This window comes from Panthera leo, chromosome B3 (genome assembly GCF_018350215.1).
Source record: "Panthera leo isolate Ple1 chromosome B3, P.leo_Ple1_pat1.1, whole genome shotgun sequence".
NCBI lineage: Eukaryota > Metazoa > Chordata > Mammalia > Carnivora > Felidae > Panthera > Panthera leo.
The window spans coordinates 109,501,532-109,518,630 of record NC_056684.1 but is presented as its reverse complement, the minus strand read 5'-3'; the positions used below and the strand labels follow the sequence as shown (position 1 = coordinate 109,518,630).

At 39.7% G+C, this 17,099-nt stretch overlaps 1 protein-coding gene across 1 annotated transcript; it reads left to right on the top strand.

The window, feature by feature from the left end:
* Window positions 1–8,356: 8,356 nt before the first annotated feature.
* On the top strand, window positions 8,357–8,749 carry LOC122222658 (60S ribosomal protein L32-like; the record flags this gene model as incomplete). Its single annotated transcript, XM_042943214.1, has 1 exon — window positions 8,357–8,749. A coding segment is annotated over one exon (393 nt), but the record flags the coding sequence as incomplete, so codon positions are not given.
* Window positions 8,750–17,099: the final 8,350 nt, after the last annotated feature.

The following is a 17,099-nucleotide window of genomic DNA, read 5'->3' as shown; positions in this document are numbered from 1 at the left end:
AATCCTGGAAGAAGGAAAAAAAAAGAATAAAAAGCATTCTGTCAATGTAGTACTTAGTATTCACTAAACCCCTGGTCACCAAATTTTGTTGACTATACATTCATCATAAAAAAGTTCAAGTATCTATTCCCAATCTGTAATTAATAAATTATCTATATGTACCAATGCTTTTTATATTATAAAATACACATAGAATAAGGATTTTTACAGAATGAGATCTCTAAAATAATTTTTACTTATTGATGATTCTTAAATATTTTGCTCTCATGAAAAATAGAAATAATTTCATTATTTTTGAAACTCTTGGTTTAACATCTTGGATATAAAGATACTTGAGGGACACCTGGGTGGCTCTGTGGGTTAAATGTCATGGTTCATGGGATTGAGCCCCATGTGGGGCTCCATCCTGCTTGGGATTCTCTCTCTCTCTCCCTCTCTCTGCTCCTCCCCCACTCCCCCTCCCTATCTCAAAATAATAAGTTAAAAAAAGGTAGTAAGATTCAAAAGGAAGTAATACAAAAAAAGGATACTTGTTTTTTTTATCCTGTATCCTAATTACAAAGATTTTTGTCAAATTCCACTAGAAATATCCATCTTCCCTAACATCAATCAGATGTTACTTTTTTATATCTAACACATAGATTAAAAATATACTCTAACTCTTCATTTAGTAAATTTTCAAACAAGTTTGAAAATCATTTCTAATTTCAGTGTACTTCAATTTTTTAAAATTTACCTTTTTAATGTTTATTTTGTTTTTGAGAGAGACAGAGACAGAGTCTCAGTGGGTGAGGGGCAGAGATAGAGAGGGAGACACAGAATGGGAAGCAGCCTCCAGGCTCTGAGCGGTGCTGATGCGGGGCTCGAACTCACAAACTACGAGATCATGACCTGAGCCGAAGTCGGACACTTAATGGACTGAACCACCCAGGCGCCCCAGTGTACTTCAATTTTTATATGTGAAAAACTTGTGTCATCTTCAGCAATAAATTCACACAATCAATAATAGAAACATTTCCAAGCATGTGTTTTCAAATTATACATTCTTCTGATGAGAAATCACTTTTCCATTCATTGTTAAAAGATCACTGTTACCTGAAATAATCAGATCAAGTGTTCCTTTTTTCTGTTCCCCAAAATATTTGCCAACATTGCATTTTACAGAAAGCCACTTGTCAGCACAAGAAAGGCAGGAAATTTGAAACTGTTTCCTTTTTATAAAAAGAAAGTGTGTAGTTTTTCTTCACTTTGGCAAATCTATTATTTTGCCACAGAAAAATCCATGAACCTCTCCCTCTATATGAACATTTTTTATACTCATTCTACATATAATTAAAAAGTATTATAAAGAACCTACACTACCAGGGTGCCTGGCTGGCTCAGCGGATACAGCACACAACTCTTGATCTTGGGGGTTGTTGAGTTCGAGCCCCATGCAGGGTGTGGAGATTACTCAAAAATAAAATCTTAAAAAAGTCTACACTAAAATTTTGAAGTCTTGTTTTTATTAAATAACTAGACTGACGAGGGGCACCTGGGTGGCTCAGTCAGTTAAGCATCAACTTTGGCTCAGGTCATGATTTCACGATTTGTGGGTTTGAGCCCTGCATCAGGCTCTGGGCTGACAATGCAGAGGATTCGGTTTTCTCTCTCTGCCCCGCCCACATGCTCTTGCTCTTTCTCAAAATAAACTCTTTATTTTAAAAAAAAAAAAAGGATAGGTTGGGGCATCTGGGTGGCTCAGTCAGTTAAGTGTCTGACTTCAGCTCGGGTCATGATCTCATGGGTCATAGGTTCAAGTCCTGCATCGGGCTCTGTGCTGACAGCTCAGAGCCTGGAGCCTGCTTCAGATTCTGTGTCTCCCCGTCTCTCTGCCCCCGCCCCCCCGCCTTGCAGTCTGTCTCTGTCTCTCAAAAATAAACATTAAAAAAAGGTTTTCTTAAATAACCAGATTGATGACATTCTGCAGAAGTTTGTATAGTCTGACTCCAACTATCTTTTTATTATATCCTGCCAGTGATGAATCCCATGATTTAATGTTACATGTGTCATTAGCACTGTAACCATATTCCAGAAAATTCATTTATTCTAGTGAAGTCAGTTGCCCCACTAAAACTAAAAAAGTCAGTTTTGTTTTCCCATGAAACATTTTTATTAAAGAAGTCATTTACTATTAAAAACATAATCTCTCTGAGATAGCTTTTTTGTAATGGCTTAAGAAAAACAGTTCTTCCCATGTTTCATTATTGACTCAGAATTGAATAAATACCATAAGCTGAGACATGTTAGAAACACTTTTATTTTCATCCAAATTAATAGGAACCTCTCACACCACATAATTTTTTCTAATATTTGTTCCTTCAACTTTCCACAATAGTTTCTATTCATATTCTTTTTAGTGTATGTTACCTAAAGGAACGTGTTTTAGGGGTGCCTGGATGGCTCAGTCGGTTAAGCGTCAGACCGTTGATTTTGACTTAGGTCACAATCTCGCAGTTCTTGAGTTCAGGCCCCACATCTGGCTGTGCACGGCCAGGGCAGACTGCTCTGCCCCTCCCCTGCTCTTGCTCTCTCTCTCAAAATAAGCATAAATTTAAAAAAATATATGTTTTGTCCCTTTTTAAAATTCTTTAAATTATTTTAGCTATTTAACTGTGGTAGGAAGGAATGGTGTGTAAGTAGTGGTAAACTGGTTTCTTTTTAGTTGTTGCTATTTTTTTGTTTTGTCTTTCATTGTTAGGAAACCTGGGAAGAAATCTTAGAATTCTAAACATTTATCACTTAATGTTATGTGAAATTGTATAAAGTATTGCATGGTCACATAATTTTAAACATCACTGAAAAGACTGCTGAGATTTAAGCTTCCTATTCCGGATGCATAGATTTTAAATACCTTGCTGACAGTGTTTTACTTATTAGCTAATATTTCAAACCATTCTAGTCACTAAGGCAAGATTCACTTGCTAGAAAAGTGAATAGAAATCCATATTTCAAATAGTCTTCTTTATAATTTTACCTGACTTCTTATTAGATCTCATTAAGCTGCCATTTTTACCACATATTTTGACTAAGAAGAGACTGTACTGGAAGTCAGAAAAATCTAGTTTGCCATTTTGTCGTTGCTTTTGTATTATTGATCTTTTCTTGTCTTCTTTTTGTGACTTTTATTTTTTTATTTTTAAATGTTTAAAAAAGTTTATTTATTTTTGAGAGAGAGAGAGAAAGACAGAGCATGGCAGGGGGAGGGCAGAGAGAGTGGGAGACACAGAATCCGAAGCAGGCTCCAGGCTCTGAGGTGTCACTATAGAGCCCGACTCGGAGCTTGAACTCACAAACCGGGAGATTATGAACTGAGCCCAAGTCAGATGCTTAACCAACTGCGCCACCCAGGCAGTCCATGAGTATTCCAAAAGCATATGCTTATTGTCTTAGGCCAGGTTCTTAAGAAGCAGAGTTTGAGATGAGGATTCCAGTGATTCTTTTCTGAGAGTGATGTTATGATGAAACCTGTAAGGCAGTGAGAAAAAGAGAACAGGGTAGGAGAAAGGGCTAGGCAAAGGTGTGGACTCAATTAAAGTTTATCCTCAATCTGATCCCACAAGGAGCTTTGGGGTACGGATGGCACCAGGGAGTCATCTCACTTTGAGGAAAGGAGGCAAGCCTTACATTTGGTCATCAGCTCCAGATCTCCTGGGGTGTGGGTGGGACGGCAGTGGTAGTGTCCAACCTCTCTGATTAGGTGGCCCCCATCATTTCAGGGCAATTCCCCCAGGCAGGAGGGATACCTATGAGTTGTTAGCAGCCAAGAACAGACAGCATATGGGGAATGGGTGCAATGACCAGGAAAGAGATCTTGCACCAATACCCATTTTGTGAGGTTGGTGTAGTTAGATGTTATGATTGGTAAATCTTTTTCTGTACCATTGTACAATGTATCGCAATGTGCTAAAAAGGAGCAAACACAGAAGAGTGACACCTGAATACTTGTTGCTGGATACCTGCCACCTCATGTGACCATCTGACCTTTGGACTGAATGCAAGTGGCATTCTGTATATTAAATATTAGTAAAAATTAATTTCCTGTTTTTAGGTAAAAAGGAAATGTAATGTTTATTTATTGGGGGGGGGGGGGGGGGAGACACAGACTCCAAAGCAGGCTTCAGGCTCTGAGCTGTCAGCACAGAGCCCGACATGGGGCTCAAACCCATGAACAGTGAGATCATGACCTGAGCTGAAGTCGGATGCTCAACGGACTGAGCCATCCAGGTGGCCTGGTAAAAAAGAAATTTAAATACAAGTTCTAATATTTTGTTCCTAAACCTCAGTGAGTTACCCTGCAAACTCCAGCATGGAGATCACTATGCCAGTCAGGAATGCCCACAAAGCACAGTCCTATTAAACATGTGAAATAGAAAAGGCTGGTCTTCTACATCCTTTTACCTGCCCTTTCTGTGTATTCCCATATTTGCTTGTTTTCATACTGTGTATTTTGAGGCTTGCCAGAATCCCCCATTTCCAACAGCATTCAAATTTAATGAATGTCTTTATTTTTTTTTAATCTTTTTAAAAAAAATTTTTTTTAACATTTATTTATTTTTGAGACAGAGAGAGAGCATGAACAGGGGAGGGTCAGAGAAAGAGGGAGACACAGAATCTGAAACAGGCTCCAGGCTCTGAGCTGTCAGCACAGAACCTGACGTGGGGCTCAAACCCATGGACTGCGAGATCATGACCTGAGCTGAAGTCGAACGCTTAACCGACTGAGCCACCCAGGCACCCCATGCTCTCTCTCTTTCAAAAAAAAAAAAAAAAGAGAGAGAGAAAAAAAGATTTTATATCTAAGTAATCTCTACAGCCAGCGTGGGGCCTGAACTCACAACCCTGAGATCAAGAGTCACACGCTCCACCAACTGAGCCAGCTACGTTCCCCATTACTACATATTTTAAAATATATTATTCATAAAATGTTACTTAGGTTAACATGCAATAGGTTTAATATTGTTACTTAAAAATAGGCAAATATTTAAAATTTTTATTTTAATTTCAAATACAAAAGTATCGATAGACATAACATATAAACAACAGCCCTGTGGGGTCTTCAATAATTTTTGAGTGTAGAGGGGTCCTGAGAACAAAAGTTTCAGAACTACTGGTCTGAAATGCTCTCTGTTCTTTACTCATCTTCTCGCTCTCTCAGCATCAGCACGTTCCTTCCTGTACATGGAGATTTGTGTACCTGTATTATTGCCTCTACCTGAAGAGAGAGCTCTTTGTATTCACCACGGTACTCAGCAATGCTCTGCACGTAACAGAAGCTCAGTAAGTATTTTTTTCAATAAGTATTTGCTGAATTCAAAAGATGAATGTTGCCTCCCAGTTTTCTTCTAAAATCTGCTCTCCTTTCCAAATTTATCTTTGCTTGACTCCACTGCTCCGTATAGGTAGCCATCGAATCATCTCTCATTTCCTTTTCATAAAACTCAGATGCATGCTTTTTTCATTTAGCTCCATACCAACGGCGGTGACTCATCAGGTGTGGTGAGTGCAAGAGGGAGCTCCTGCTAACTTACACACTAACCTTCCTTAAGTATTGGTATTGTTGCATTACTCTTAAGAGCCTACCGAGTCCCTGTTTACCACCTCAGGTCCAAATACCTCTGCTTGTTTATGCTCACAACTTTATCCCACGTACCATCCTCATCTCCCATTCACCCAACCTTATCTCCCATTCACCCAACGTACACCCTCTTTGTAAGCAAACTGATTCCCACACACTCTTTCCCAATGACAGACTTTTTGCACTGGCCACTCCCACCACCTGGCTAGATGTTATCCATCCTTTAACACCAGTTCAGTTCCCACAATCTCCATTAAATCTGCCTAGACCAATGTCTTCTTTCTTCCTGTATCATCAGAGCAAACAGGTGCCTTGCAGGTTTCAAGCTCTGAACTGGACCTCAGTGACAGAAGTTGAATCAAATACAATCCTTATCCTCCTCAGGAATGCAGCCAATAGGGGAGATTGACATGACCACAATAAACACTATGTTCTAAGTATTTACAATGAATTATCTCATGTAATATTCAAAACAACTTATTCTATCTTATTTTCCCACCTAAGAAATGAAGCAGGTGGACACAAAGATATGTAGCCTGCCCTGTCACAAAGCTAGGAAGTGCCAGAGTCTTCTCCACTCCAGAACTGGAGTTCTTAATTGTTATCTCACAACGCTTGCCGAGTAAGAGAATCAAAGCACAATGGACAGAGTGATTGGAGAGCAAGAAAGAGAAAGCCTTTGTTTCTGGGAGGAGGGAGAGGGCAGGACCAATAAGAGGAAGTTTCATGTTGTCCTTCTGCATGGCCAAAACAACCCCAAACACACAAATCAGCATCATCAAGGGCATGGAGCTCTAAGAGACAAACTTGTGCAACATGTTGTTCTTTCTTTTGGATTCTCATGGAACAGGTAGTTGTCTATACTTTTGTTTAAGCATCAAATGCATGGAAGTGCTTATTTTTTATGCATCTGTTTCTGCTATTAGACCATTCAGTGAGGATGGAGAAAGCATCTTATTCGTCTTTCTACAGCCACTAGCTCACAGTAGGTGCTCAATCCATGTTCATAAAGGAATACATGATGGGTGTGCAGGATGTGTGAGGCTGGGAAGAGAGGGCTGATAAAGAGATCAGAAGGCAGGAGGAGGCCTGATTTTAGAAAGCAGGCTGTGGAGATTTAAGGCATATTTGCAGGCAAAAGGGAGCAGGGAAGCTAGAGAGGTTTTTTGTTAATATTATTTACTGTTTTCCAAAGCAATAAAAGTCTATAGTTTTAGGGGCGCCTGGCCGGCTCAGTCGGTAGAACATGGGACTCCTGATCTCAAGGTTGTGAGTTCAAGCCCCACATTGGGTGTAGAGCTTACTAAAATAAAATAAAATAAAATAAAATAAAATAAAATAAAATAAAATAAAAGGCTATAGTTTTAAAAAGACATAATACTAAAAAGCTCACAATTCCGACATTAGTTCCCTGCTGTGATCCCAGTCCTGCTTACCAGGTAACTATCTTAAATTCTTTTAGCTGTTTACCCAAAGTTACAACCATATTTCTAAACAATGCTCTTATAAAGTTATTTTAAAATTAATTTTATTTATTTTTTAAATTTATTTATTTAGCAGGCTCCTCACTACCAGTGAAGAGCCTGACACGGGGCTCAAACCCACGAAACTGGGAAACCATGACCTGAGCCAAAACCAAGAGTTGGAAGTTTAACTGACTGAGCCACCCAGGCACCCCTAAAATTAATTTTAGATATTGACTTCCCATCACAGTGGAGGAAGACTTCATTCCACCACAGTCCACCTCCCTCATTACTGTGGATCTTCTCCGTAGGCCCAGGATACTGACATTTCTCCATAACATACCTTAGTTGTGCTTTCTCTTTCCTCTTTGGGAGACACAACAATGACTCATATCCTTCTGTTCTAGGACACGTTTTTGTATTATTTCTTTGATAAATGCCAGTCTTCCATTTTCTTTCTTCTCTTTCTATACTTCATATTAACTGAAATTTCTGAATTCTTTAAAAAATTTTTTCATCTAAAGACAAATACCATATGACTTCATTCATATATGGCATTTAAAAAACAAAACAAACAGGGGCACCTGGGTGGCTCAGTCAGTTAAGCATCTGACTCTTGACCTCTGCTCGGGTCGTGATCTCACGGTTTGTGAATTTGAGCCCTGAGGCAGGCTATGCGCTGACAGTGTGGAGCCTGCTTAGGATTTCGTCTCTCCTCTCTGCTCCTCCCTCTCTCTCAACATAAATAAATAAAATTTAAAAAGAAGAAAAGAGGGGTACCTGGGTGGCTCAGTTGGTTAAAGAAGCTGACTCTTGCTTTCAGCTCAGGTCATGATCTCGTGGTTCATGAGTTTGAGCTCCATATCGGGCTCTGTACTCTGATAGTGTAGAACCTGCTTGGGATTCTCCATCTCTCTCTCCCTCTCTCTCTGCCCCTTCCGTGGCTGTCTCTCTCAAAATAAACAAACTTTAAAAAATTAAAAAAAAAGAAAAGAAAAGAAACGAGTGAACAAAGGAGAAAAAAGAGACAGACTAAAAACCAGACTGTTAGCTATAAACAACAACCACATGGTTACCAGATGGGAGGTGGGAAGGGGGACGGGTGAAGCAGGTGAAACGGGGATTAAGGAGCGCACTTGTGATGAGTACAGAGTATTGTATAGAACTGCTGGATCACTGCACTGCACACTTGACAGGAATATGCTTCCTGTCTTGTCCTCGGCGCTGCCTGTGGAGGTGGCAGCCATCTCTTACTCGGCATCACGGCTGCCCTTAACCTCTGGTGAAGCCCAAGATTGCTAAAAAGAGGACCAAGAAGTTCATCCGGCACCAGTCAGACCAGTACGTCAAAATCAAGCGTAACTGGCAGAAACCCAGAGGCATTGACAATAGAGTGCGCAGAAGACTCAAGGGCCTGATCTTGATGCCCAGCGTTGGTTACGGGAGCAACAAGAAGACAAAGCACATGCTGCGCTGTGGCTTCCGGAAGTTCCTAGTCCACAATGTCAAGGACCTTGAGGTGCTGCTGATGTGCAATAAATCTTACTGTGCAGAGACTGCTCACAAGGTCTCCTCCGAGAACCATAAAGACATTGTGGAAAGAGCAGCCCAGCTGGCCATCAGAGTCACGAATCCCAATGCCAGACTGTGCAGCGAAGAAAATGAATAGACAGCTTATGTGCATGTCATATTTGTGTTAAATAAAACCATAAAACTACAAAAGAAAGAAAGAAAGAAAGAAAGAAAGAAAGAAAGAAAGAAACTAATATAACACTGTAGGGGTGCCTGGGTGGTTCAGTTGGTTAAGCATCCAACTTTTGCTTTTGGCTCAGATCATGATCTCACAGATTGTGAGTTCAAGCCCCGGGTTGGGTGCCAGGCTGACAACACAGAGCCTGCCTGGAATTTTCTCTCTCTCTGCCCCTCCCCTGCTCTCTCTCTCTCTCCCAAAATAAATATTTAAACATTTAATATAATACTGTATGTTAACTATACTGGCATTAAAATTAAAAGCTTAATAAAAATGTTTTTTCTTCAACTTTCCATTTCATTGCTTTTTATTCTACTTTCTGTGAGATTTTTTTTTTCATTTTCAAGGGTTCTTTCTTGTTAACTAACATATACATTTTATATATATCTAACATATATCTACATATTATATATGTTTAATGCAAATTATATAATGAATATCTACATATAATGTATATCGAACTCTTTCTTGTTAACTGATATGTGTAGATATTATTACTTTTTAAAGTTTTATTTTATTTATTTTGAGAGAGAGAGAGAGAGAGAGAGAGAGAGAGTGCGTGTGGGTGCACATGAGCAGGGGAGGGGCAGAGAGAGAAAGACTCCCAAGCAGGCTCCAGCACTGTTGGATGGGAACCCGACATGGGGCTAGAACTCATGAACTGTGAGATCATGGCCCAGAGCTGAAATCAAGAATCAGACACTTAACTGACTGAGCCACCCACACACTCCCATGTAATTAAATATTATATATTACATATACAGTTATATGTAACATTTATTAATAAGCTTGTTAAACATTTTATGAAATATACACCATATAACACATATACACGTACCTTATTCTTTTATGGATGCAAACTCTTTATAATAGTGATTATTTTATAGTGTTCCCTACAGTGACCCTATTTTCTCCACATCCGCTTTGGTTTTTGTTGGAGGTTTTCCTACAATGTCTGTAATTTTGGGCTGTCTGTTCATTTTTTTAGGCATGAGGATCTGTACGATGGGAGAGGGGAACTAGGATTTCAATGCCAGACTTTTGATGCTCCGTCTAATGCCATCTTGTGGACTTGGTACCTGTAAGTACTGAGCCTCTGAGGGATTCTTCAGAGTTAACTGTCTTGCTCTTCATGAACATTTCTCTCTTTTTTTAAATCTTTTTATTTGCTTTTGAAAAAGAGAGCATGAGCAGAGGGAAAGAGAGAGAGGGGGACCAAGGATCTGAAGTGGGCTCTGTGGTGACAGCAGTGAGCCCAACGTGGGGCTCTAACTCACAAACTCCAAGATCATGACCTGAGCTGACGTTGGATGCTTAACCGATTGAGCAACCCAGGTGCCCCATTCTGATTTTTGTTCCTTAAATTGTTAGCTCCACCACCATGCTAAATCAAGTACCACTCTTCCATTCATTTTCCATCCTCTACAAATCCATTAGAATTTCTTTTCTTTTTTTTTTAATGTTTATTTATTTATTTTTTTGTGGGGGAGAGAGTGAGAGAGACAGAGAGAGAAAGAACACAAGCAGGGGAGGGGCAGAGAGAGAGGGAGACACAGAATTGGAAGCAGGCTCCAGGCTCTGAGCTGTTAGCATAGAGCCCAACATGGGGCCAGAAGCCATGAACACCAAGATCATGACCTGGGCTGAAGTTGTGACGCTTAACCGACTGAGCCACCCAGGTGCCCCTAGAATCTCTTTCCTTCTCACTTGTTTGCTTGGTCCTTCTGAGTTAATAACTTTTTTCATTCCTTTACAACACTTCAGAAAATGTGAGGAAACAGAGTGAAATTTGTGTTACTCCACCTTTTAAAACCAAAGTCCACTGAAGGTTTAAGGAGAGTTAAGGATTTGCTTGTTTTAAAAGCTAAAACACTGGTGGCTTTATAGAAAAGAGGCTGACAGAGAAAGAAAGAGGACGCAAAGTTGGTTTGAGGCTATTGCAAAGTTAGAACAAACCATGAGGAACTGAGTTAGGACATTAGCAGTGGGGAAAACAAGGGTATGTGAAAATGTGGTTTCTTCCCCCAGGTACTATCAATGTGTGACTGAACGAAGAGGGTTGAGGGTCAAAAATTACATTAAGGCTTTTAGTGTGGGTGACTGAGACAGTGCAGCCATTGAGAAAGGGACCACAGAAGGTGGAGAAAATCTTATGTGGACCTTTGGTGACATTTACTTCAGGAGGCGGCAAAGGAACTGAAAAAGGACTAGGATGAAAGATGAGCAAATGAGAGTGGTGTTTCACAAGATGGTGGGAGAGGTCAATGTTCTCAAATGGTAGGGATGTCCTCTCAGACAAAAAGACAGAAAGTCCTTGGATTTGGCAAGTAAGAGTTGACTTGTGACGTATGAGAGAAAGGTTTTCATGGGAGCCTAGAGAGTAAAGCTATGTTACAGCAGATTGAAGGATGAAGGGGAGATGAAATAGAGGCAGTATAGAAAGTATTATAGAAAGTGGAGTAAATCAGGGGCACCTGGGTGGCTCAGTCGGTTGAGCGTCCAACTTCGGCTCAGGTCATGATCTCACGGTCTGTGAGTTCGAGCCCCACGTCGGGCTCTGTGCTGACAGCTCAGAGCCTGGAGCCTGTTTCAGATTCTGTGTCTCCCTCTTTCTCTCTCCTCCCCCGCTCATGCTCTGTCTCTCTCTTCTCAAAAATAAATAAACGTTAAAAAAAAAATAATTAAAAAAAAAAGAGGAGTATATCCATGGGTTGTCAGAGTCACAGTAAAAGTATTCTATAGAACAGAAGAGACTTACACATTGGTAGGAAGAAGGAAAAGGTAGAACTGGAGAAAAGGTGGAAAATAAAGTGAGGATACAATTGATTCAAGGCCTTGGCAGACATGTGATTAAATACATGGGCAGAGATCAACCTCAGAAAGAAGGGCACTCCTGAACTTCCTAGAATCTCCTAGCAACCTCTGCTCCCCTTAAAACACACACAGAAAACACTCACCCACAAGGTTTTTGTCTTGCACTAGGATCTGTCTCTCTCTCTATCCTACCAGTTCCATCTGTAGGAAACAATAACTCATTGTAACAAATATCCTAAAATATGAATTATTCGGACCAGAACAGCACAAAGGAGCCTTCATCAGAGGAGTGTAAGGTTGCTGGGGCTCTTGGGTGGCTCAGTCAGTTGAGCATCCAACTTCGGCTCAGATCATGATCTCATAATCCGCGAGTTTAAGCCCCGAGCCGGGCTCTGTGCTGACAGCTCAGAGCCTGGAGCCTGCTTCGGATTCTGCGTCTACCTCTCTCTCTGCCCCTCCCCTGCTCATGTTCTGTCTCTCTCTCTGTCTCAAAAATAAATAAAAACATTAAAAAAAAATTTTTTTTAATAAAAAAAGGGAAAAAAAAAAAAGAAGAGTGTAAGGTTGGCTTTGGCATTCCTAGTTCATGTCCCCACTGAAGCCTCTCCATCAGGGTGGGGTAAAGAGATATCTTCCATGCTCTCTGGTCATCCAACAGACAACTGTTGTAGAAATATCCATGTGTGTGTGTGCGCGCATAGAGATGCTTCCCAAGGACACTGCCTTCTCAGAAAGAATACAGAGTTAATACAGCATTACTTGATCACTCTCCATCCTCTTAGCCTGCCCTATTTGTCTCCAAAGCACCAGGGCTGATTTTCAGCAGATATACTTTAGCATGGCTCTATCAATTGCTATAATATTGAAATGCTCTACTTCTGTACTGGCAAGGAAATAGCTGCTGCCCCAGAACCTGATGCATCCACTGTTTTTGCTATCCTAGCATCTCCCAGATCTTCCCATGATCCAGCAACTCAAGGCATAACACCAGCCACAACAAGGGTTAAGGCTGGCCCATGTTCCAACCGGGAGTGGAACACTCTATTGGGAAGTTCAATATCAAGGAAGTTAGAGTGTGCAGGAAAGGGAAGTAAGGTGGGGAAGGAAGAGAAAATACAAGGGAACACAAGGGGATGTGAAACCATACCAAATATCACAAGCTGGCCATACCAGTGTTAGATATTTGAATATTCCACCATGCATAGTACTTACAATTAGCTGAAATTACATTATATACTTTTTAATATATAGTTATTTGTCTGCCAACTAGAAAGTAAGCTGTATGAAGGCAGGGACTTTTTTTTAATATTATATGTTCAGGACCTAAGATATGCCAGGCATATATTAGGTGAGCAATGATATTTGTTCAATGAATGAATCGTTTCATATCAAGGAGAAACATTTTCCAAATAAAACACATTTTTATGTAAGTTCCTAGCCATAACAGATTTAGTTCTTTATAATATTTTTGCAGAATGGTTTCCATTCCTCATTTTTTTATCCTCCAGTTTCCTTATCTTGCCCAGAGGCTGTCTTGTGCATAAGAAATGACCACATGGTGACCATTCCACGTTGGAGTCATCTGCCATCTGTCTACTCAAAGACACAGTAAAACTTGGAAATCCTTGCTTTTCCTTTTCTTAGCTCTGATCAAACAGGCAGTCAAGGCACTGTAAAGGAAAAGGGAGATTTGTTTTCTCCTGCTTAGAGCTTTCTCCCAGGGGTGGGGGGCGAAGGTTCTAATTCATCTCACTTATACTTGGTATTTATGATTTTTCTTTTCCCTTTTTTTTTTTTTTTTGGTTTCTTTTTCTTTTATTAAAGTTTTTATTTCAATTCCAGTTAGTTCACATACAGTGTCATATTAGTTTCAGGTACACAATACAGTGATTCAATACCTTCCATACAATACCTGGTACTCATCACAACAAACACACTCCTTAATCCCCATTCCCTATGTAACCCGTCCCCCCAGCCACCTTCCCTCTGGTAACCTTCAGTCTGTTCTCTATGGTTAAGAGCCTGTTTCTTGGGTTACCTCTCTTTTTTTCCCCCTTTGCTCGTTTGTTTTGTTTCCTAAATTCCACATATGAATGAAATCATATGGTATTTGCTTTCTCTGACTTATTTTGCTTGTAATTATGATTTTGCTTTTTGAAAGAAACAGTTTTCTTTTCACTGGTCATGCTGCTCTGAGTAGTACTGTAAGTTTTAAAGAGTAGTTTGGTATAATGTAAAAACTTTATACGAAAAATTATCACATGCTACAAGTTTCAGTGGGAAATGATTATTGAAAGTAGTCACTTAAAAAAACAAAGTAGTCACTTTGTCGTACAAACCAGCAACTACCAAGTATTGATTTTCAATATTTGAATTTAAGGGTGGGAAATGCTAATTACATTAATATATTCATGACTGAGACTTAATCTACTTAATGTTCCTTTTCTCTTCTAAAATTTCACTTCATCAGCCTGAGGGCAATCATCTGTAATCATTTGTAATCATCTAATTACAAACTTATTCAAGCTGCCAGCTCTTGCTGTGACTGTATTTTATCTCCTTCATCATTACCCTGTATTTTTTAAAATGAAAGAAAACATGACTTCTTTGCAATGTGACACTATTATTGTTGCTCAGACATTAAGATGCTGGTAATCATGATCAGATTTATCTTTATAATGTTCAGCACAACTTAGGATATTCTATTATCTGGCAAGGAAATTTATTTAATATAATGCTTAGAAAATTAAATCCAGCCTCCTACTGAATACTTTTCTGGAATAGAAGAGAAAGTAAATAGGTAATTCCAATATGTGAATCCAAAAAGATGAAGACAATGAGTAAGAACATTGCTATTTGAGTATGGGGGTGCTGAAAGTTCCAGAAATCCTACAAAAGAAGAGAAGGCTTTCATATTTCTTTATAGCTCAGAAAATTGTTTTTAATTTTTTTTAATGTTTATTTATTTTTGAGAGAGAGAGAGAGAGACAGACAGACAGACAGAATGTGAGCAGGGGAGGGGCAGAGAGAGAGGGAGACACAGAATCCAAAGCAGGCTCCAGGCTCTGAGCTGTCAGAACAGAGCCCAACGCGGGGCTCCAACTCACAAGCTGTGAGATCATGACCTGAGCTGAAGTCAGACGCTCAACCGACTGGGCCACCCAGGCGCCCCAAGGAAATTGTTTTTATATTGTCACATACATTAGTTGGAGATCACATAAGAAATTCTAAGATAGTCATATAGTCTGTATTTCACATAAGTTCACATCAATTGTCTTTTTATTACTGGGCTTTACTTCGCTCATAACTTTGATCTACCTCATGTAAATGTCTTTGATTCTTGAGGTGCTTGGGTGGCTCAGTTGGTTAAGCACCCAACTTTGGCTCAGGTCATGATCTCACCACTCATGAGTTCAAGCCCTACTATCTGCTGTCAGCACAGAGCCCACTTCGGACCCTCTGTCTCCCTCTCTGACCGTCACCTGCTCGCACTCTCTCTCTCAAAAATAAACAAACATTAAAAAGATTTTTTCCCAAGGATCATTTCAACAGTTAAAGAGCTCAGCAAACATCTTTTGGTCATTTTTTTCTATAGCTTCTCAGAGCAAGTAGTATAAGCCACCAAAGGCCAGAACTTGAATGTCTGCAATGTGGTAAGCACTGTGTTAGGTGTTTCAGTGATGTTATGTTAATCTTCAGAAAACCCCTGAAAGGGAGATATTGTCAACTGATGAGTAATTTGAGGTTTAGAGAGATTAAAGAACTTGCTCAAAATCACACACCTCGTTTTGAGTAACAGTCATTAAAATATCTGCCTATTGAGGTTATGTTTGGAGAAAAAAAATCTGTTATTATTTAGTGATAAAAAGAGATACTTATAACCCAAATGATGTCTGGGATAGGAGATCTAACAGGATTGTGGGTGCAATCGAAGTAAGTCTAGCCATCAGTTAAACTTGGGTGAATGGGGTCATATACATAAGGGTTTGTGTATCATTTTTTCTACCTTTGTGTATGACGGAACTTTCCCAAACTGAACAGTTTTTAAAAGTAAGTAACCTGAAAAGTAAAATTAGTATAAATTGGGGGCAAGGAGGAGGAAAAAAGAGGATGTAAATGTGTAATGACATTCACCTTAGCCTTCAGCTATGTCCATTTAGAGCTAATCTTGGGGCCATATGCTCTGAATCACTTCATACGCACAAGCAAATAGGTACTTTGGTATCTTATTCAAGAAAAAAGTGAACTTGTTTCTTAGCAATTATTAGATCCCAAGCTGTTCGTTTCAATCCTAATCATACTTCTCTGTGTAAAATAAACTATAATCATAATTATTAATTAAATAAAAAACCCAAAGACTAGTTTATCAAATACGCTGGCCTCTCTCTCTTCCCAACTCGGTTTCGTGTGCTATTTCACTATTCATTCTTTTTAACGTCAAAGTGGCAGGAAGAGAACATACAGCTTAAACCAGCCAATTCACTTTTAAGCAACTCTGTCAAGAGGTTTTTTGGCAGTAGGTGCTGTTTCTGATTAACAGATAATTAACATAATTACCTGTTTTAATACTTTTCCTGCCTTGTCCCCAACTTTCATCAGTCTAAAGTAAAAGGAGAAACAGTAAAGCCCATCTAAAAACTAAGTTAAAATAGCACCATTGAAAAAAATTTGTCATGGTGACTGGTATAAATCAGCGGGCACCTATCCCAGGATGTCCTCATCACCACCCCACCCTCTGGCTTCAATGGCAGTCTTGTTGCCATTTTCAAAAGCTCCACAGCTGGTAGCTTGCCAGGAAGTACTCCTTACATGTTAGAGGCATGCATGCCTAGGCACATATATATTATTGGGAAACCTCCAAGGAGCTCTGGGATTCAAAAGTTGGACAAAGGAATATGGTGCTTAGGAATGAAACCAGAAGCTTCAGATACAGGCTGTTAGGCCAAGGTCTCAAGGACTAGCCAGCCAAATGAGGCAGGGAGTTAGAGAAGCAGGCTGGAACGAAGCTTGAAGGAGAGCTGTTCTTTTTAGACATATTTTACCAGAGTTGAAAAGCGGGTTTGATTTGTACCTTCTGTATGCTTAAATTAATCCAGTCTCACAAATACAAGACGCAATATCAAACACGATTCTCTGGAATGACTTCCAAGCCTGAAACCCCCACTCTCAAAGGAGTGATTTGAAGTTCTTCATCTATGTGTTGCTGCGAAGGCATTTTGTAGATGTAATTAACATTCATAATCAGTAGACTTTAAATAAAGATTATCCTGGGTAATCTGGATGGGCCTGACTCAGGCCCATCTTTTCCAGAAGTTCTGCCTGTGGACTACAACTTCAGCTCATGCCTGAGAATTTCAGTTTGCCTTTCTTGACAGCCAGCTCTACAGATTTCACACTTGCCCCCTAGCCAGTCCCCAACATTGTGCAAGTCAATTCCTTGCAAAAAATTTAATAT